Here is a 21,956-nt window from a genome sequence, read left to right as displayed (position 1 = left end):
AGAAGACACATCTTTGGGTGTGTCTTTGAGGGTCCTTGTGAAGAGGTTTAGCAGAGGAGGGAACAGCCTTCCTGAAGGTAGTGGCACCATTTCCTGGGCTGAGTTCCAAGACTGAATAACAAAGAAAAACTGAAAAACTGAGCTGAGGATTAGCTTTCTTCTCACTCTGCTTCCTGACTGTGGATACAATGTGATCTCTTGTTCCAGCCTCTAAGATTCTCCACAATGGTGAACTATACCCTTAAACTGTGAGCTAAATCAACCCCCAATTTCTTCTTTAGGTTGCTTTTGTCACAGCAATGGAAAAGGTAACTAATTTAGAAAATGATATGGTTACATTTGGACATGTTTAGATCTGGGAGTAGTCTACAATTTATCTCTATATAATGAGAAGATGAAATTGAGACACCAAGAATTTTAGACAGATGGTAGCATAAAAGTAACATATTCATTAAATAAATAACAGTTCCAGTTACTGCTTATTCATCGTGGTGTGTACCTGGAGTTGTTCTAAAGTCTTTGGGTTAATGAATTATTTAGTTTTTACATTCATACCGAGGCAGGCACTGTCATTATTATCTAATAAATACGAGCATTAGAAACATAGTCTCCGGGTTATATGTGATAACATAAGAATAACTAATGTGCATTGCTCCCCCCCCCACACAGCCAGAGTCAGGTGCTGTATCAAGATATGTTTCACAGTAAAATAATACACCGAAACAATCCTATGAAATCCAGCATCTATTGTAATTGTCATCCTCATGATGCACAGGAGTAAACAAAAGCCTGCAGATGTTAAATGACGTGTGGGAATGATGTAGCCTGTAAGCATCAGTATAGCATTAGGAACTTTATTCTGCTTCTCTGTGGGGGGAGTGGAGCTGGTGTTTGCTTTCCCATCCCTAGGAACCAGAGACTGTGCCCTGCCCCTGCACACCACTCCCTTACAGACCAATGTTTGGGGGTTGAATTATTGAAGTTTGAGATTGCAAGAAACTTCAAAAATGACCATTTTAGGAATACTCTCTTTGCCTTTATTTTTAAAAATCCTCTCTAAAATGTCAGCCATTTTCTTGTAAACTCTGTGGGATTAATCCTAACAGAGGCTATCTGCCCCGGAAGTGACATATTATGTCTTTAGGCAATATTATTAGAAATGGTGTATGCATCTAACATCCTTTGAGCCTGAGCTTTTGCTCTGACCTCATGAGAATGAATTTTATTTTATTTCCCTCACTGGATCCTTTTAACATATATAACACTGTTCTAAGTTTCCTGGCAATTATAGGCTCTGTCCCTTTGTGCAAGCTAACTTACACATTTCTCTCATCAAGCCTGAAGCATGTTTCAGATGTGTGCTGAGCAGTCTAACATACAGTAGGACTAACACTTTGAATCTAATTCCTGGAAATGCTATGGGAGGCTGGTGTGGTGAATGTTCTAGATTGCCAACTTTATGGCACTTTAGAATCACCCAGGAGACACATACCTGGAAATATTGGTGAGGATACTTCCAAACAGATTTAACAGAGAAAGAAGACATACTCTGAATCTGGGTGGCACGGTACAGTCTCTAGTGAGTTGTTTAGTTTTTACACGAGGTGTCAAGAGACTGGGATGAATGATAAGACTGAAAAAGAGAGAGTGAGCAGAGCACCAACGTTCGCCTCTGTCTGTCTCCTAATGCAGAATGCCTGCTCCACCGTTATAGGTGATGTCACACAAACCATGAGCCAGGATAAATCCTTCTCACCTAAACTTGCTTGGTTATCTGTTTTGTCACAGCCAGGAGAAAATGAACTATCACTACTAGCTAAAAGTCTGGATGTGGGCTGGAGTGATGGCTCAGGACTTAAGAGTGTGTAGCGTTCTTCCAGAAGCGTGGAGTTCAGTTCCTGGCATCCAAGTGAGGCAGCTCACAACTGCGATGCCTTCTTGTGGCTTCCATGGGACTCTGAACATACACATGTACATATGCACACAGATACACACACATATATAGAAATTTTTAAAAATTAAAAACAATGCTCTTAAGGGAATAGGTGCTGAAATCTGCTATCTAGCTTTATTCTTCCAAGAAAAATCAATTTGGACATATTTCCCCAACTCTCCATGTCTCAGTTTCCTTTTTGATCAAACACGAATAACACATGTGCCTTCTTTGTTGAGTTACTAGAGGATTAAGTGTAATCACAGAGTTGGACATGGAGAAAACTGCCTGTTGTGTAAGCCTGAAATCAGAAACCATATATAATATTAGTTAAAAATGGAAGGTTTGCTGTGTCCAGACATTGACACAGCAAAGAAGAAGTTTAGTCTACATTCTCAAAGGACTTCCACTTAAAATCCGATTTCATATTTCTTGTGAATTGACCTATGGTTGCGTTTGACTCTGGAACACTATAAATCATGTCACACCGTGGGCGCATAATTAGATGTCGAGGGAAAAGCCACGAGCTGCTTCTGGGAAATGGAATCTTCTCCATTCTGCTCCACCCCAATTTGGGTTATTCAGTCGCATCTTTTGGAGTTGTGATTGAGTTTTCTAGAGGACGGCTCTCTGTCTCCGTGTGTTATGTGCTCATGAGAAGCCTTCCATCTGCATCCTCAACAAGGTCATTGATCAAACACACAGTGGAGCAGAGTCAGAGACAGAGCCTGCAGCAATCAGTTAACACACTCTATTTGGGGAGTCATTTGCTCAGTCAGAAATCCACCTAGCCGTATTCACTCGCAATATTTCTTAATTTTGTTAATAAGACACTATGGGAGATATCTGAGGGAGGCTTATCTAGATCCAAGTGTCTATTATCAATTTATGGCATTACCTGCCTGGTAATCCCAAGTCAATTTTTGAAATAAAGAAGAAGTAAGCTTATTTGAGAGCAGTTATTCTCAGCTAACCCACATGCCTCTGGTAATTACTGCCTTCTCTGAGGGCTCTCAGAAACCTCCCGGAGACTCACTTACATAATCGAAGGAGGTGTTGATGGTAACTTGCCTTCTGCACTTAGGGATCTATCTCTGCTTCCTTTTGAAAGTGGAGGCTTCCTTTTATTTTTATTTCTGTCACCAACCCCTCCGCCACATCAACTGCCGAGGCAGATAAAAGCAGCTTAGACGTCTCCTTCCCAAACTCAGAGTTTTGGAGTTTAATTTCTCAAGGTCTCCACACTCGGTGCATTTACCGGCACCCCCTGAAACCACTAGTCTGCTTTGGAGCACACTTCCTGATGCCTCTCTAGCCCTTGCCCATCAAAACTCTCACTTGGGAAAAGCTGGGAACAAACTTTTATCCCACGTCGTCTTTGTTTTGTCTGTCTGCTTGTTTCTTCTTCAATATTCTTTGAATTTGTACCATTCTATTGTTTCTGACTCTAGTTTTCTGGATTGTTCTCCTAGGTCTGTGACATTTTTGGGTTTCTTTAAACATGGACCCTTCTTTTGTATGTCCAATCAAATTTTTCTATAAATATATACTGAATATCTATCATTGTCAGGTTCTGTTCTAGACATTGAGGGTACAATAGTGAAGGACACACCACACACACACACACACACACACACACACACACACACACACACCCTGCCCTTTGCCTCATAGTCTATTCTCTGCTGCAAGTCCTTGTTTAATGAAATTATCACTGCATTTTTCCCACCTAAGGGTGCTTTTCTTTTATTATGTTGAGCTTTAGGACAGATGAGTATCATTCCACCCTTTTGAATTGTCTCTTTATAAGGATTTTTTAAAGTTTTATGTGTTCCCCTGTGTTAACGTGTGTGTTTGGCGCTAGAGGTCAAAGGAGCCTGTCAGTTCCCTGTGGATGATGGTTGTAGACAGTTGTGAGCTACCCTATGGGACCTAGGAACCAACACTAGGTCCTCTGTAACAGCAGCAAGCGCTCTTAACCAAGAAGCCACCCCTCCAGCCTTTCGAATTATCTTTTTAATAGAGTCCTGGAGTCTTGGTGCTACAGTCTGCTTTTCTGGGATACCATTATTGACGTTGGAAGTCTGAATATTTATGTCTGTGTCTACTTCTTATAGCATTTCCCTCCTGTAATGCTTCTACAATGTGAGCAGATTAGAAAAAAATATGGGATCAGTAGTCTCTGTCCTCATTCATGCTTATTAGGATTTTTTATTTTGTTTTTCTTCTTAAAGACAAGATCACATGTAGACCAGGGTGGTCTCAAATTTGCTATGCAGCCAAGGGTCATATCTTTTATATGGTTCTATTATCATGCTTGGTTATTTTTTCGTGGACTTATTATAACACAAGATATTTTGCCAACTCACAAAAAGCTTTACTTAGTGCATAACGAGCTGTGATTTAGCTGATCTCTCTCTTCTGCATGTGGTCATATGTTTTCCTGTTAATTTAAAATGCTGTTGTCTTCTAGGAATAACACTATACTGGTCTCTGGCATCCTTGTGGTATGGACCTGGAGTATGCTGCAGTTTCCCCTGGACCTGGCAGGTAAATGTATTCATATTTGTGTAAAAAAAAAAAAAAACAGAAAATTATAACTTTTAAATATAAACCATCCTAGGACAAAGGAGGCAGCTGAGAGAACTCATGCTTTAATAACCTAGTGTTAGCTCTACTCCAACTTAGAAGGAAGGTAGGCTGAGAGTCAGGAAAGCCAACTGTGGACCCACTTTGTTGTGCAGTTGAGCCTAAGATAAATGAGTATAGCCAGGCCTGGTGATATGTACCCTTAATCCCAGCACTCTGGTGGTGGAGGCAGGAGGAGCAGGAGTTGAAAGTCACCCTTGGCTATATAGTAAGTTTGAAGTCAACCTGGTATATATAAGATTCTGTTTCCAAAAAGAACCCCCCAAATTAACAATAATAATAATAATAATAAATATTTGAGCAGTTAACTACACTGTTTTACATTCAACTCAACTAATACTTCTATTACTTATTATCTATAATCCTGCCAAAATTAATTAAGATGTATGTATGTGCCTCAGTTTTTCATCTGTGAAATGGGATGACACTCACAGCAGTTCAAGGGATGACTCAATAATATAGGGAGTGCTTAATGACCTGTTGATGTGCAGTCTCCATATTTTCAGCCAGTCACATTATGAGACCCCAAGGTAAGAGGTGCAACGTCAAACCCCAGGTGTAAAGTTATGATTCCCTTAATAGCGGCCTTTATTCTAACTTTAAGGAATACGTGAATCGTTAAGGGTCAGCAAAAAGTGAACTGTTCGACTGGCATTCCATAATATTGTTTTCCTATGGCTGTGCTTTTCCACAGTATGGTACCCACCAGCCCCCCACACACACAGCCGGGTGGATTGGTATTAAATAAAACTTAAGGAACAACTCTTCAGTGACCCTGGCCATATTTCAGTTTCTCCATTGCCACATGTGGCCCTCATGTTGGACAGCAAAGATATGAGACTGTTTTTAGCATCATAGAGTTCTATTGAATGGTTCCAGCTTGGAATCACACCCTGACTTTTGGTCCACTAGAAATGTGACTTGGCAATTCTTGTCCTTGGTTCTTTCCTCTGGAGGAGCCCCCAGACGGTAATAATTCTTTTTCTTAATCGATTTTATTCTTTGAGACACTCTTCCTGCTGGCTTCAGGGTGAGACTAAGACAGAGTATGTGAATTTAGGGGTCCACACTAATAGATTCGGAGGTCTTGTGAAAATTTTGGGTCTTAGGCACATACTTTCTTGGATAAAATTGTTTCCTGAATGGATGGGAAGAGTTGCCTGACTTTTTTCAAATTAAGTGGGGGGGAGGTTCTTTATTTAAATCCCTTTAATTATTTAATTATTTGGGATTTAATCCTTTAATCCCAAAACTCTAAAGACAGGGGTGTGCAGATCTCTGAGTTTGATGCCCTCCTGGTCTACTTTGTGAGTTCCAGGCCAGCCACAGCTACATATTGAGATCCTTTCTCAAAAAGAAAAAAAAAAAAAAAAAAAAAAAAGGAAAATACCAATCCAATTACAGATTAATAATCAGAAACAAATATATGCAAACAACATGCAGATGTTTTGCTGAAGTGTGCCTTAGGTACATGGTACTGGTTACCCAGCTAGAAGCCAGCCAGCTGCTGTTCTGATAGACTCCCGGGCTCCATCCTTTGTATAGTGAGTAATACCCTTGGGGGAGGGGGCCCTGCCAGGAGGGATTCCCTGAGCAGGGCTTCTCAAGAAAGGCGCTCCCTGACCTTGTGTGTGTCTCTCTTTTGTCGTTCACTCGCCCTCTCCTATCGTGTGGTTCGCAGACTTGCTAAGAAAGTTTTTATTTAAGAAAGAAATTGTGTAAACGTTCGGAGGTGATAATGCTATGCAGCTGTTTGAAAAACAAAGACCAAATGTCACTTCTGACTAAACCGCTATTGTACTCTCCAACAAGAAGTACATTATGTTCACCCCCTATCAAAGGCGCTTCATGATAGCTGCAGCACGCCCTTGCTGGATTGAGACATTCTTTGTTGGAAAACTCCAAATGGAAGGCTTTATTATTGCAAAAAGGATTATTTTCTACCCTTGACCCTGAGTTTAATTTACATCTTTGAAATTAAAACAAAAGTTTCATCTGTTGATGGAGTCTCCTTTTGTTCAACTGGCCAAAAAAAAAAAAAAAAAAAAAATCCGCAATTATTCTCAGTCTTTCTTTTTTAAACTGGGAAACAAAAGCAGAAAAAAAAAAAATGACAACACAATGAAATAATGGCCTTTATTTGGGTTCCCACACAGATACACACCATCATCCCCATTAGAAAAATATGTTTAATGTGAGTGAAAATTGAATTTGGATTCTGAGCACTTGCGTGAAGTAGGAAGTAGGGATGATCTAGAGAAAGCTCCTGAGATGGTCCAGCTGGGAACTCTTGTCATCCATATACTGCACTTACCAGTCAAGAAAGTCAGTTACCCATTCCCCCAAGAGGGAGACAGAAGGAAGAAGCAGAGACAGAAAGGGAGACAGGGTGCTAGTCTAACAGGAAACAAGCCAATGACTAGAGACCCTGGTCTCAGGATTCATGCTGTTCTAGGTTTCAACGGAGAAACTGAGGTAACTGGAGGTTCTGCAGCATAGCCAGTAGAGTGAGGCAGCTGAGAGAAATACCAGGCTCCTTGACTTGAGGACCCTGGAGTACAGACAGGTCTCTGTTGCCTTCCCACTCTGCAGACCCTTAAACACACACACACACATACACACACACACACACACACACACACACACACACACACCAGTTACCTTTACGTATTATGCTCTTTAGTCTATTTAATTGGTCCTTCCCTCCCTACAGGGAGGTTGAAAGGTGATGCAAAACCTTTAAAGTGGATGGAAGGATGCAGAGGGCTGAGGTGGAGAGAAATATCCGCTGTTCCTTCCAGGATTAAACTCCATCCTTCACAATCAGACCATCCTTAGTGACTTTTCAGCCGTCTCTTTCCATCTTGCATTTCAGAATGGTAATCGTTGTTGCCTTCCTTTTTCAGTCCAGTTGAAACTGGTCTGCCCCTCGTCTGTGAAAGCCAGGGGCTTCCTCAGGCTGTTCCTGTGCCAGTACAGTGCGGATCTATGGGCCATTGGCCTCAGCTTCTTCATCCAAGATGGCCCCTTCCTCATCGTGCGCCTTGTCCTGATGATCTATTTCAAAGTGATCAACCACATGCTGGTGTTCTTTGCTGTGAAGAATTCCCTGGTGATGGCACTGCACTTCTACCGGCTGGTGGCATTGATCATGGCCACCCGTGCTTCCATGCAAGGTCATCAAGAAAGCCTCCAGACAGGGCACAGTGGCCCAGACCAACCCTCTGAAAGTGGGCCCAGTGGTTGGAAGGACACCTCCAGGGAGGCCCTGCCTCTGCAAGCCTCACCTGTTACCTCTGAGGAGTCCTACTCCATACCTTAGTTATTTGTTCCCAGCATGCAACGCAGCCGGGAGGCTTAAATCCTCTTCTTCTTATAGACTAATTCTTTTTACCCCCATGCCCCTGCCCTCACCCAATTTTTTTGTGTGCATACAACAGTTTTTAAGGAAACAACATAAAAAAATGATCCTGTATCAAAGCCGACATACTCTTTATTTTTTCATCTGAATGGAAGAAACTTGGACGGGTGGCTGTCGTTACAATCTCCTGTGATGATAGCGGACATTACCCCCACGCTAAGAACCACCGTAAGTGATTGGTTCTGCGGGACTGTTTGGAAAGTTGTAGAAAGGGGTGTCATAGCACACCCTCTAAAGATTTAGGGCTGACAATTACCATCCCCACCACCAACCCTCTAGGGTGACCTGGTTATACAGAAGCCTTTAACTGTGGCTGGACTGTCAGACTCTCTCATCTGATCTTCTCTACGTTGAAAAAAAATCTATTTTCAATGAACACAGAACAAATGAGGGGGAAACGCATTTAAAATCATCTTGCCATGGGATGGAAGCTGTCTAGCTTCTTCAGTGCAGAAAATAGCCGTGGTCGCTGCACAGGTCCTCCCAGGAATCTCCTTCTTTTGGACCAAGGTGGTATTCAGCCATGGTACCTTTGTTCTTAGAGAAGAGTGACAGCTTTGGGCTTGGGTAGCACAAGGTTGACAGCAGGCCATTTTGGTTTGAATACCAAGTGAGTTAACTTTTTCTGCATTGTCAAGGTGCTCCACATGATCAGGTTCCAGGGAGCCCTGGCATGCAGTGATGAAGGCATCTGAGGCCCTTAGTGTTGCCATGGTCTCTGGTAGCTGCCAGTAACCATTTCAGGAGTAGCAACAGTAGCAGCATAAGTCACAGCTCCTGGGAAATGCCATCCCTGGCTCCAGTGTGGTTTCAGGAACAAGGTGATGGGAGGTGGGGCCAGCCTCATGCCCAGGGCCTCCATCAGTGTTGAGAGTCACCACAGTCCATCCTATCACCTCCCGGGAATTGTGGTGGCTTTGCTTCCCATGACTGAAATAGTCTTCCCCTTCCTTTACACATCTCTGTGCATTCTGGGTGGAAATGATTCCAAACCTTTGGAAGCAGCTCTTGCTTTTAAATACGTGGTGAAAACCGGACATGGCGATCTAGTAAACAACTCTAAAACTGTACTGTTAGAGTTCAAGGCATCAATCAGCCCACACTAGCATTCCCAGGAACTCAGAGACATTTATTCAGGGAACTTCCTAAATTAGATGTGACTGTTAGATGATCAGTTGGGACATTTTTTTAATCTATGAATTTCTAATATAGCATGGTATTTATCCATCACGTTTGATAACATGTTTTATAAGCAAATTCTATTTTACACAAAACCGCAATTGTTTTCTAATAATTTCTACTTCTTTTTATTCCTTGTGCTCTCCATTTTAACAATGTCACGGTTGTAAAATGTGTAGGAAACAAATGGAATGCATTTATATTTTTTTCATAATAATTGTATGCAAGCTAAGGTCAAGATTGTATTTATATAAAGTAAAGAATGTGACAATTTTGAAGGGGTGTTATTTAAAATGCTTAGCAATGGGACTTGGGGAGAAGTCTCATGGTTAAGAGCATGCACTGCTCTTGCAGAGGATTGGAGTTCATCCTAATGCTCACGGCCCAGGGCTTGCAATGCCCTCTTCCGGTCTTTGTGGCCACTGATTGTAGTCATGCACAAGGACACACACATACTTACACACAGAGAGAGAGAGAGAGAGAGAGAGAGAGAGAGAGAGAGAGAGAGAGAGAGAGAGAGAGAAATAATAAAAATATTTTTAAATAAAATACTCAGCAATGGGAAGCAAAAGGGAAAAAGTAATAATACCTGTTATTTGTCAAACCGCCTCAGCCTTCTCCTGCACTGCTGGCTGCTTTGGGCTGGATACCTTCTCCCATGACATGTATGTGCCACTCCACTCCTTTCTGCCTGTCTGTTTACTCATAGCATATTTTTTTTTGTGATTTGTCTTTTTCCCAGAAAAACAAACACTGAGCCCCTAAAAATAGAACATAAAGTAGTATGACTATTGCAAGGATATTTTTAAGTGCTTTCAAATCTGAGGCTTGGCTTGGTTTCATGACTTTCTAGTGTTTAAATGAAGTATTTTGTAATTAGCCCTCCTCCTCGGGCCTGTCCAAAATCTGGCTTAACTTAGAATGCCAGGAAGTCAGAGAGCACCGAGGACCAGCTTGGTAATTAATGGATGGTCAAAAATAGATACACAGTCTTCAAGGCTTTTCCAGGAAAATCTGCTAAAGGCAGCATTTAGCCTAACTGCCAGTGTTTCCATTTCCTTATGCTGGCTGCTTTGATCATAGAAAAAATGTCTGTTGCTTAGTCTAGTTTTTATCTCCGATGAAAAGTTAAAAATGTATTCAGTTAGTTGTATGTTTGTAATCATTACTATTATTTTACCCTTTAAAATTGTATGTTTTTATTGCAGACTGCTGCACACTGTAAATGTTTTAGATCTCCAAGCGCTTGTCATAAGCTGATCAGAGCATCAGTCATCTCCCATATGTCGGCATCTTGGGACATGTTTACATTTTATTTGTAGTGAGAGAGCTTACATTAAGTAGGATGCAGACTCCATCCTCTGTTCCCAGCCACAGTGCATGCCAAGTCCCAACCCCCGAGGGGGGGGGCTCACTTGCAGTTGCTGGAGTCATTACTGGTTGATTAAAGTCCAATCAAATGTCCTTCCTATAAACATGTTCTTCGACTTGTGAGAAAGCCCGGCATCTATATTTACATGATGCTGTGTGTGGACACACCTCAGAGTCCTCTCAGGCCTCATACATATTGACTGAGTCTTAAATGCCACAATACCATGCTTAGGATGAGCATACTGCTCTGTCTTTGATTATCCTGCCACGTTCTGTTGCAGTTGTAAACGACAGTGTTGGAATGTGGAGGCTTGAACTGGTCTATAACATTGGAAGCTTCCAGGGAGAAGTTCCAGAGAATTCTGCCACTGGCTCTGTTGTCCCACCCCAAGCCCTTCAGCAGCCATGATGACATGTCCAGATGATGATGGGATTCACCACTATCAACACACCTCTTCATTCAATAGGAGCCTTTCAGAGCTCTGGAAAGGCACACCTCACAGGCGTGAACCTGTCAGGATCGTCACGGGCCAGAGTTCAGTGTGGACTCTAATCATGTTGGGCATTTAGTACCAAGAACTGTTAGCCGGATTCTCCAATGAAAAGAGAACTGTTGAGATGAGTCCTGTCAACCTCCACTCCACTCCAAGACTCCTTAAAGTTAGACGACACAGCCTTACAGATCAAACAGCCTTGAATTATGAGATAAAAAGACACTGTTAGTTCTTCTGCTGTTTTCTAATTCTAGGCTTTGCTTTTCACTTAGCGGAACTTTTGATCTGTCCTCAGACATGTCTGATTAGGGCTAGACCAGGCAGCTGGAGGCTCCATTTAACTTTCAGAATGGCAACAGCAGCTTCACAATGATCGAGGAATGAGCCACCATGGCCTTCTACTTTATCAGTCTTTAACTTTGAGATCATTTTTACTGAAACAATATGTGAGTGTATTTTCTGTGAGTATTTCTATATTTTGCTGTGACTTGCCTTTTTGTTTTATTATGGACATTAAATACTTGTATACAGCTTTCTCCCAGTGCCTTTTTTTTTTTTTTTTTTTGCCTACTCTGTGTGTTTCTTTACTGTAACTCATTTCCTTCATGGTTTTTAAGCTCTGGCTTAATAAGTAAAACTGATCTATTTTGAACATGATTAAAGTGGCATTTCCAACCAGCAAGCAAAGAATGACCAATTTTATAAATGATGTTGGAAAATGTTGCTATCCATCTGGAAAACATAAAGTGGGATTTTTATCTCATGAAATCTATAGAAATAAATTCCAGATGGATTAAATCTCATTGTAAAATGAAAACTATAAATATTGGATGGAAATACAGAATGTGTCTTGAGCATGTGGGGGATGGGCAACTTTCTCTGAAGCAAGACCTAAAACCCAGAAGTGGTTGGCTGCTAGACTTTTCTACATGAATGTTTCACATTTCTGAGTGGCAAAGAGTATCATGAACATACCAGCTGGAGAAAATGAAAGAAAAAAAAAAGCTGATGTAGCCAATAATGAGAAGGGTAGATATTGAGAAGGAAGAGCCAAAGGTATATTTATCCATAAAAGACTGAGCATCTAAAAATTACTAAACCTAAGTAACAATTTAATAACTTACTTAAAAGTAAACAAACCCAATAGCATGTATGAACAAACAACATTCAACTAACTTTTGAACAGATTTCCATTACAATATGAATCAAGGCCTTAAAATGTGTAAGTTTAAACTTCAGAATATTAAGAAAAGTTTCAAATGACGCCGAGAGTCATAAATGAGTAAGTTACCAAGTAGACATATTCTACTGGGCAGTAAAAAGAGGCACTGATAAGTTAGAAGGGCCAAGTTCTTCTGAATTCATCTGTAGATCGGACATCATCTCCATCACGTTAGTAATAAAATCCTTTTTGCATGTATGTGTGTGTGAGCATGTGTGAAAGCCTTCACAGTTGTCAGATGTCTTCCTCAGCTGCTTTACACATTTTGTTGACTAAGGCAGGATCTCTCCATGAACCCAGTGCTAGCTAATTCAGTCAGTCCAGCCAGCCAGTTTGCTTGCTTCTGTTTTCCAGCACTGGGATTACCAATTGCCTGCCATACAGGAAGGCATGTTCATGAACTCTGCGGATTCAAATTCTGCTTCTCTTGCTTATAGGGCAAGTGCCTTACCCATTGGACCATCTTCCCATTCCAAGTCTTTAATTTCTAGTGACTACTATCAACTTTAACAACAAGCTTTACATTCTAGTGACTACTTCTTATGCTAGAAAGAATATTTCATAATAAAATAAGCACAAAAGAATATCTGGGACATGTTTTTAAAAGACAAATGGGAGAGTGATTTCAGTATATTTAACTACATTACACAGTTACAATAGACAAGACAATTTGGTTCTGTCATATGAAGAGGCAAGCCAAAAATTTGAATGGAATAAAGTCAATAAATATGCTGAACTATGTAAGGGATTCAGCTACATGACAAATCACAGGCCAGGAGTAGAATATTATGAATAGTTTAGGTTTTGTAAAATATTAAATTGGATCTTTACTTCAATCCATATGTTGAAAATACTTCCAGATGGATCAAGTGATTAAAGATTTAGAATAAAAAAACATAGAGAACATTGCCTTTGTACTTAAAATGGCAAGAATGACTTTTTAATAAGACATAAAACAAGGCTGCAGAGGGGATTCACACAGCAGCTCATGGAAAATTAGGCATCATAGGAACATCCTAAGCAAAGAAAGCTGACCAACAAACTAGTCAAGAGAAAAATAAAACAACACACCGGGTGGATGGCCTTACCACAAGTACACCTAAGCACGAGTTTTCCTACGGAACAAACAGCTCCCAGAAACAAGGAAAAAAAGGAAAATGCCACTGGAAACCAAAAACAGGAGCAAAAGATTTAGCATATGATTCCAGGCAAAGTGAATAAAGTCATGAAATAAGCCACAACAAAATACCATTTGTCAAACGAAAACTAAACTATGAGTAAGAGCTTTTCACATGTTGTGCAGAAAAAGAAGCCACATTTCTTGGGCGGTGCTACAGTAGGAGGAAGCTAGGAGGAGGTACCACTGTCGGTGGGCAGTGAGGGTCCACACTGGCTTACTTTGACAATAGATCTCAGAGATGGAAATTAACATTTGTGATCTGACCTAGCAACTCCATGTCTAGGCAACCATCCTATGGTTGTATGCATGCAAAATGTGAGAGCAGGCAGTCCCTGGAGTAATGAGTTAACAATGGAAATATGACACCCTATCAATTTCAGAAAGACTGATTGATCTAAAATCAGTGACAGAAACAATCACTTAGAGATTTTTGTTAAAATTAAGGATGAATGCAACTTTGTGTGTTGCTCTTTTTGTGCTAGTAACACCTGCATAAGTAGCTAATAAGAGTGAAACAATGCTTATTTTAAAAATTATAGACACTTCTGACTTTAATTTGCTTTTATGCTTTTTACTTCTTTATTAAAGATGTATTTGTCTTCATTAAGGGTCTGATTTTTTTTTCTTTTGCTTGCATGTATATATGTGCACCATGGGTATGCAGTGCCTGTGGAAGCCAGAAGAGGGTGTCAGATCCCATGGAACTGGAGTTGCAGATGGTTGCTGAGAACCAAACCTAGCCCTCTGCAAGAGCAGCAAGGGTTCTTAGTAGATGAGCCATCTCTTCATCTTTTATACTTTTTATAGCTTGGATTTTGGAAATGGGCAAATTACCTTCCATACATTAAAAAAAACAATTATCAATAAAAGGAAATATTGTTACCTTATAATCTTTACAAGAATCTTTTCTCTTGTATAGAAACATTGATATCATTTTACAAATAAAGCAGCAATCATTGCTATTTAATCCAAGAAAATAAAGACCACTGTAATCAAGAAAAATCCCATAGAGCATTGTATAAACCAACAGCTTAGACCATGTCAAATTATGCTTGCCTCATGAAGTATTGAATACATGGGAAATGAAATCATCATGAGTAGATCTATAATAGTCCAGAAAATCAAACATACTAAAGGATTCACTGGGTCCTGATGGATAAGCATCATAGAGATTGTGTTGTAATTACTAATCCAATAAATCCTTACTCTCTGACATTTGTGGAGCCACCAGAACAAACCATACAGAAATGTAGCTTTGAGTTACATAGCAAAACTTATTTTCTGAAGAAAGACAGAAAATTGAATGGAGCCTTGGGGGGAGAAGACTTCTGAAAGAATCAATGTGTTCATTTCCAAGTCCATTTTCACAGCTCATCTAATTTGAGTATGTAGCCATTCTAGATTTTGTCAAATATTTACTAAATGTACAATGGGTTGTGGTGCATGATCTAATGGGTCATATGCAAATCTGATCAAATCATGGAGCAAAACAAAAATTCCTAAGCCAACCATATGTCAGATACCATATAGACTTCATATCCAGTGAAGAATCTGGGCCAAGGAAAATTAGAGCTATAAGAAAAATATGTTTTCTCTGTGGAGACGATGCTCAGCTCCTGCCAATCATGTGGCTGGAAAATTCAGATGGCTGTGGTTCTGGTATCTTGGGGGTTGTTCCTACCTTCTGGCAAAGATTGCTGCTCTCTATTACTTGAGGGTTCCCATGTGACCTGACTGACAGCTTGTAGCTGGGTCAAAAGCTAAAATGATGTCATCAGCTGTCTCGATTTCAAATGGTTTGGATGACTAGTGGGGGTTTTCCTGTTTTTTTTTTTTGTTTTGTTTTTTTTTTTGTTTTTTTTTTTTTTACAGATACCGTGTTTGCTCTATATATCACAGACGCAGCATGTACATTCTACAAGGAGAACTCACTGGCTCTTCCGCTCAGGCACCAGTGGCAGAATCACATGCATCCACGACCCTTTCTCTCGGTTCTTGCTTCTCTGACCCAAACAGTCCCCAGTTTTGCAAGGTGTTTGGGTGGTTGCTTCTGCTTATGTTTCTCCTCCATCTTTATCCTGCCGTGGATAAAGCCAAGGTTTTGTAGAAGAACAAAACTGAGCGAATGAATGTATATTACGAAGGGGATTTATTAGATTGGCGTATGTCACACAGGCTGGAGGCTGGGCAGTTCCACCATGGTTATCGGCCCACGAGACAGCCAGAAAACTGACAGTTACTCAGGACACGAGGCTGGATGTCTCAGCAGTTAGTTGCAAAGTGTTGCTAAAGGCCTAACTAGGGGTTTCCTTGAGAGTCCCTGGCCTTCAGTCTATGCTGGAAGGCTGAAGAAGCTGGGCTCCAGTGTTGGTGAGGGATGGTGGCGGCCTTAACAGAAACACTTACCGGCAGATGCACTTACCGGCAAGGGATACAGGCAAACAGCAGGAAGCAGTCCTGATTTTTGCTCAGACATATTTATATCTGGGCTGCTACACCCATGAAGGTGTTGCTGACTCTAGGGGGGGTCTTCCCTGTCCACTCATCCTTTCAGGAAGTGGTCTCCCAGAGGGAACCTGCTTAGTTCATTGCAGATCCAATCACACATCTCTGAATCAACAAAATCAAAGTACCTAAGATATTCATAAAGACATGCTAGCCTGGACCCAGTGCTTTAGCTCTGTTCTCCATCATGGCAGGCTGCCCCTGCCTCTCACAAAATAGCCACCATAATAAACTTTCTTGTGCCTGTCATTATATTCTACACCATGGCCTTGTAAGCAGAGTTCTTTGTTTACATTTTGATTGTTTTTCCCAGCAAACTCCCTACAACTCCTGTTTCACTAGTCAGTTCACGTCTAATTGCCTTCTCCTCCCATGGACAGTACTTCTCAAGTACCCAGGGGAAGAAAGAACCTCAGCATCCACTCTTCCATCCTGTGAGCAGAATCCCCAGCCCTGACTCTTCATTTATGGAGTTTGCATTGGATCCACAATGCCAGGGAAGATAAAGCACACGCAGAGCCATGACTGCCTATTTATCAGGAACCCCAGCTACAATTTCAGGAGAGAAAACAAGCCCTGGATCTCTGGAAGTTTCCTCTTCTTGAGTCTGGATAAGCTGTACATGTCCCCCAGTGCCCACCGAGTCCTGATCCCTACAAAGGTTTTGCTTCACTCTTCCAACAGCATTTCTCACTCACGCTTTACCAGCTTGTTGGTACTATCCTCCACTAAAGTCTCAGCTCAGATATTGCACATTCCTGCTTCCAGCACTGAGTGGATCTCCTCTTCAGCTGTGGTTTACAGCAAGATGGACTTGCCTCTGTCCCTGTTCTCATCATCTGGATTGTGGCAGTGTGACTGTGACCCTATCTTTCCTGTCAGGCTGGCAGCTGCCTTGAGGCCACAAGTTATGATTTATACTCCCTTATAATAACCACAAAATTTGGTTCCCAGAATTCACCAGGATTTTTTTCTTTCTGTTACTTCTTGGGACAGCTCTGCCCCCTTCTCCCCTACTCTGAGCCAATTACTTCTCATTTGATTACAGTTTACATACAAGACCCTCAGGGAGGCCAACACATTTCTCTTTCCATAGTGTTCTCTTGTGCGTTTTGCTATAAATTTATTCTCCCATACATACATACATATATATATATATATGTATATACACACATATATATGTGTGTGTGTGTATGACCACATTCACTCCCCATCATTCTCTCTTATCCTGCTCTTCCTTCACAATGAATGACCCCTTTCTTCTTCCCAAGAAGTTCCCCTCCTGTGTGTGTGTGTGTGTGTGTGTGTGTACACGTGCATACGTGCGTGCACGCGCCCATTCTTGTAAAGACAACCACAACTAAAGTGAGTTCGTGACTTCACCAGCCATGACACATGACGAAGACCGAATTTCCTGATTAGGAATAATCACTGAACAGTCACTTATTCTCATCACATCAATCCATTATGAGTCTCTGCATTAACCTCTGTCCATGACAAACAGAACCTTTTCTCAGCACGGCCAAGAGCAGTACTGGGTACAAACACAACCATTTAGAAGGCGGTTTGACACCAAGTCCATTGAACCAAATAGCAGTGGTTGCCTCTTGCATATGACCTCCTCAGCCAGAGGCTTTTGAATGGGCTTTTACAGTAGCAGACATAATCTCCTTCCTACAAAAGGGGCCTCAAATCTAATTAGAAAGTGTTTGGTTATACCCATAACAGTTATGCCCCTAATGCATCTGTGGGCACATCTTACCTGGAATGTTATTATTATTGTAGCTCACAGGGTTCACAGCTGAGTATGTTCATTGTTGACTGCTCTCCCCCAGAGCCTGCCTAAGGCCTTCCGATACTGTGAAGGCTTGACAGCAGGGAGGAAGCTTCCAACTAAGTTCCAGTTTGGTTCCTTTACATTTTACAACCAAACCATTTGGCAACTTCAGCAAACGTCTTACCATATGGCTCTGATGGGCAGCCAAGAGTAATGGCAGTAGCTTGTAGTGTGTCAGGGAATTCTGAAGCCTCCCTGATTAACAGTCCGCAGGGAGGCATCCCTTATCACTCACTGGGATTTTCATAGTTTTCAGTTTATAACTATATTTATCTTTATTTCCTTCCTAACATTTTGACAGGTCAAAGTTTCTTATTTGATATGTTTATAGTGTCTAGCTTACCTACAATAAAATTTGAAGATCAGGAGTATCTGTCTTCTTCATCTCTGGCTATTGGCAAGTACATGAGTAGTTGCTCACATGTTGATTTTTAATATATTGTGTTTAGTATGCTCATGTATACAATAATCCTTTTATAATATGGAAAATCATACTTTATAGTTTTATATATATAAATATATTAATGTGTTATCATTGCTTGTGTGTTTCCTAATGTGCACTGTTTTTTGTTTTATTTTTTTCCCTTAAGAGGATCTGTTCCTTGGCTGGGTGGTGGTGGTGAATGTATTTAATCTCAGCCCTTGGGAGGCAGACATGGGCAGTTTTCTCTGAGTTTGAGGCCAGCCTGGTCTACAGAGCAAGTTCCAGGATAGCCAGGGATACACAGAGAAACCCTATCTCAAAACACCAAAAAAAAAAAAAAGAAAAGAAAAGACAAAAGGAAAGAAAGAGAGAGAGAGAGAGAGAGAGAGAGAGAGAGAGAGAGAGAGAGAGAGAGGGAGGGAGGGAGGGAGGAAGGAAGGAAGGAAGGAAGGAAGGAAGGAAGGAAGGAAGGAAGCGAGCAAGCATCATTTCCCAATTTACTCTACTCCTGCATGTGAACATAGAAAAGAGCCAACCACAGACCGACAGCTTTCCCACTTCTAACTCTTCCCAATTCTCCACCTTTTCCTTGGGGTCTCCTTGCATGTCTCGTGATGATATTGATGGGAACCATCACCTACCAACCACTCCTCATATTTTCTCAGTATCAGCATCAGCACCTCTGTCCCAGGGGGTCTGGTTGTTGCTTCGTTCTCAGAACACACAAGTCCCATCTTATCTGGGAGGGAAGCTCCCCTTTCCCGACTCCCCTTTCACTGTCTCAGGGAGTAGCTGCTCACTGTCATCACTGCTTCTTCCAAGCTTCTCTTCTAAGTTTCTACATATATTCCCCAGTTTATCATGTACAGATTCAAATCCTCTCCCAAATTCATTTCTTGTCCTGTCTTCCTTTCTGTTTCATCAGTAGCAATCCCCCTCTTCCAGTCTTTTCATTTCAGTATTGGGACTCCTCTATGGTTAACTTCCTTCTAGTTGAATTCTAACAATCCTAATCTTGCTTTATAATTAACGCAGTTGTGTTACTTCTCAGATTCTGTAAGTTACACGTTCATTGCCAAGATTTCAAGTACACATACAAGCATAAAGGAGAGGGCATAAGGATCTCAAATCCTGCTTTGTTACCATATTCATTATCAGGAATCTGGTGGTAATTATTTTGTGAGTTATTAAAGATAAATGATAGCTGGAAAGATAGACAGAAATGAGATCATATATTACTATTTTTAAAGACAAAATGGCACCACGCTGGAAGAATTGGAAAAAGAGTATGGCTAAAATTTGTATTCTGGAAACTTCAGCTCTCAATCTTAGTAATACTACTTATCTGGAGACAAACATAACCTCGCTGGGAAAAAATGAAATATGTCTTCAAACTTGGTGAATTTGAAGCTGGGACTAAATGGTGTACCCCCGTGGTAAATGGAAGAAAGAATTGAAACTTCATTTTATTCATGATCTATGTCCTGTGGACACTGCCATGTTACATGGAATATATATATATATATATATATATATATATATGGAATATATATACATATATATGTGTGTGTATATATGTATATATATATACATATTCTTTCTGAATGATCAATGGCATCAACAAATATCTTTGAAGATAGATTCTGTCTGAGCCATTGACCACCCTATGAGGGAAGCACAAATGAGGAAGACCTTGCCTTTGTTTGGGAGGAGATTTTTTTATCAGCACTCTTTAAAAACAGCCACTATAAGCCTATAAGCTTTACTCTGTGCTGCCCATCTTCCTTCCCAGAAAGGGCTCCTTTTGGTCCTCTGTGGGTTTTGTATAGACTCTAAGTTCCTGGCCCTGCTTCCCTCGTGAACTTTGAAATATGAGAAGGGAGGCAAACAGGAAAGAAGATCTGAGAAAGCTGTTTTAAAAGAGATGAAAGTTGTTTGTTTTTTTTTTGAAAACACATTTTTGTAGGTTGATGGCAGTTGATTTCCGGAGGATGGTCACTGTTGGATCCCCAAATATTACAGAATCTCATCTTGGGCCTGTCATGATTTTGGCAATAATCTGTAGCCTTCTTTCAGGGGATACAGCTCTTCTGGATGAGTTTTCTGTCTGAACTCAGCCATGTTTCCACAGTCAAAGTCAAAAGACCATTCATGTGAAAACATTGTGGAAGACTTGAAAGCATCACATACACCTTCAGAAGAGTCCAAAGTGAGCTCCTGGGAGATTTCCAGGCCAGAAGATACGGTTCATCACAGATGAGTGAGCAGTGAAATTAATTTTCTCAGATGAGGGGTACAAACACTGAAAGGAAGAGCATTGTGACCATCGGAGTCCAGTAAACTCAATCGTAACAAAGCAATCTTATTTGAGGATTACAATTTCTTTCAGAATGTTCTCCAATCACTTTGTATAATGCTTACAATTATACCTCAGAAACTAGTGGGATAGAAGCCTTAAAAGAAACACAACTTTAGGGACCATGTCAGTCTAGGTAAGAACAGGTGTCCATCAGTGCACTCCAGGTAAGCACATTCAACTGCATGTTGCTAAATTGGATATGAGAAAACAAATCACTGGCTACTGCTAATTTTGCTTAGGAGTCAACAGCAGAAAAGGCAATGGTTGATATTCCTGGGTCTACCTTGCTTCTTGATAATTTATCAAATTAAACTGGATGAAATGCACACACATCCCTGGTTCTGATGTGCATATGACTCTGTGGCCCGAGCACTTGTGACCCACTGCTTCATAGTAATTTGGATTTTAAAATTTTAGACCTGCTTGTAAAGCAGCACCTGCCAAAATAAACTGGCCATGGAACCTTTGTGTTCACTGATCTTCCATAGAAGACTGAATATCCAGGAGCTGATCCATTTATTATACTATACGTGGCATCTCCTGGGTGACAGCCACATTCATCAAAGCTCCAGTCCTTGCAAAGGGATGATGTTCAGGAAATATTTGAGCAGCTATCAGAGAATTCATTCTTGCCCCATGGCTCTTCTCAAACTTAATTAAAAAAAAAAAAAAATCTCCTTTCTATCAGTCTTCCAAAGAATACAAATTTCTTGTCTACAACTTCTTGGAGAAGCCAAAGCTAACATCAATTGTTGTAACTTCTTTTTTTTTTTAAGCTACAGATCCCTCAAAGGGGCTCTTTGTTTTACCATAATGCTTTGACTTCCTGTCAGAAGTAGCCTTCTAAGGAGTTTACCATCCAGACTCCATTTTCTAGGTTTATTTTGAGCCATGGGCTCCCAAAGTGTTGAATTCAGACTACAGTATTGTATTTCCTTAGCTTTTGGAAAGCTGAGAAAGGATAAGTGAAAAAAAGTTTCACCCAGTCATAATCCAGTGAATGGCAAATTCCAGATCGAAATGGCCTGTCTACAAAGGCAATTTTACAAAATAGAACAAATTAAACACCTGGAGTTTTTTACTGTCACATTCAGTCTCTAGTGTCCTTGAAATATTCTTATCTATGATTTGAGAGTTTAGGTAATAATTTAATATTTTTTTCATCTATGTCTACAACCATTCTGGAAGCAAGTTAAAAAAAAAATAAGGAAGTGAACAGCAAAGCAACAGGCTTATATGAGGCCGAGCCTTCTGAGTCTGAATATTCAGCTTTGTCAAGTAGTTGTGTTTCATCAGTGAGCAGGTGTGAGCACAAGACAAAACAGAACAGATTTGCCTTCCCTATTGATCTGAGGTTTTTCCAGGCTTAGGTTTGACTAGCA

At 40.7% G+C, this 21,956-nt stretch overlaps 1 protein-coding gene across 1 annotated transcript in view; it reads left to right on the top strand.

Moving 5' to 3' along the window:
• The window catches only part of Tmem26 (transmembrane protein 26), a 49,314-nt gene extending 37,781 nt beyond the window's left edge, over nt 1-11,533 (top strand). Inside the window, exons 5-6 of the mRNA XM_059282063.1 lie at nt 4,407-4,483; nt 7,489-11,533. Of these exons, the coding sequence (XP_059138046.1) occupies nt 4,407-4,483; nt 7,489-7,904 (493 nt within the window). The 3' untranslated portion in view covers nt 7,905-11,533. The remainder of the gene's footprint in view (nt 1-4,406; nt 4,484-7,488) is intronic.
• The last annotated feature ends 10,423 nt before the right edge of the window (nt 11,534-21,956 follow it).

The sequence above is a fragment of the Peromyscus eremicus genome, chromosome 16_21 (assembly GCF_949786415.1).
Source record: "Peromyscus eremicus chromosome 16_21, PerEre_H2_v1, whole genome shotgun sequence".
Lineage (NCBI taxonomy): Eukaryota > Metazoa > Chordata > Mammalia > Rodentia > Cricetidae > Peromyscus > Peromyscus eremicus.
Note: the sequence above shows the minus strand (reverse complement) of the source record. Positions and strands in the feature narration are given on the sequence as shown.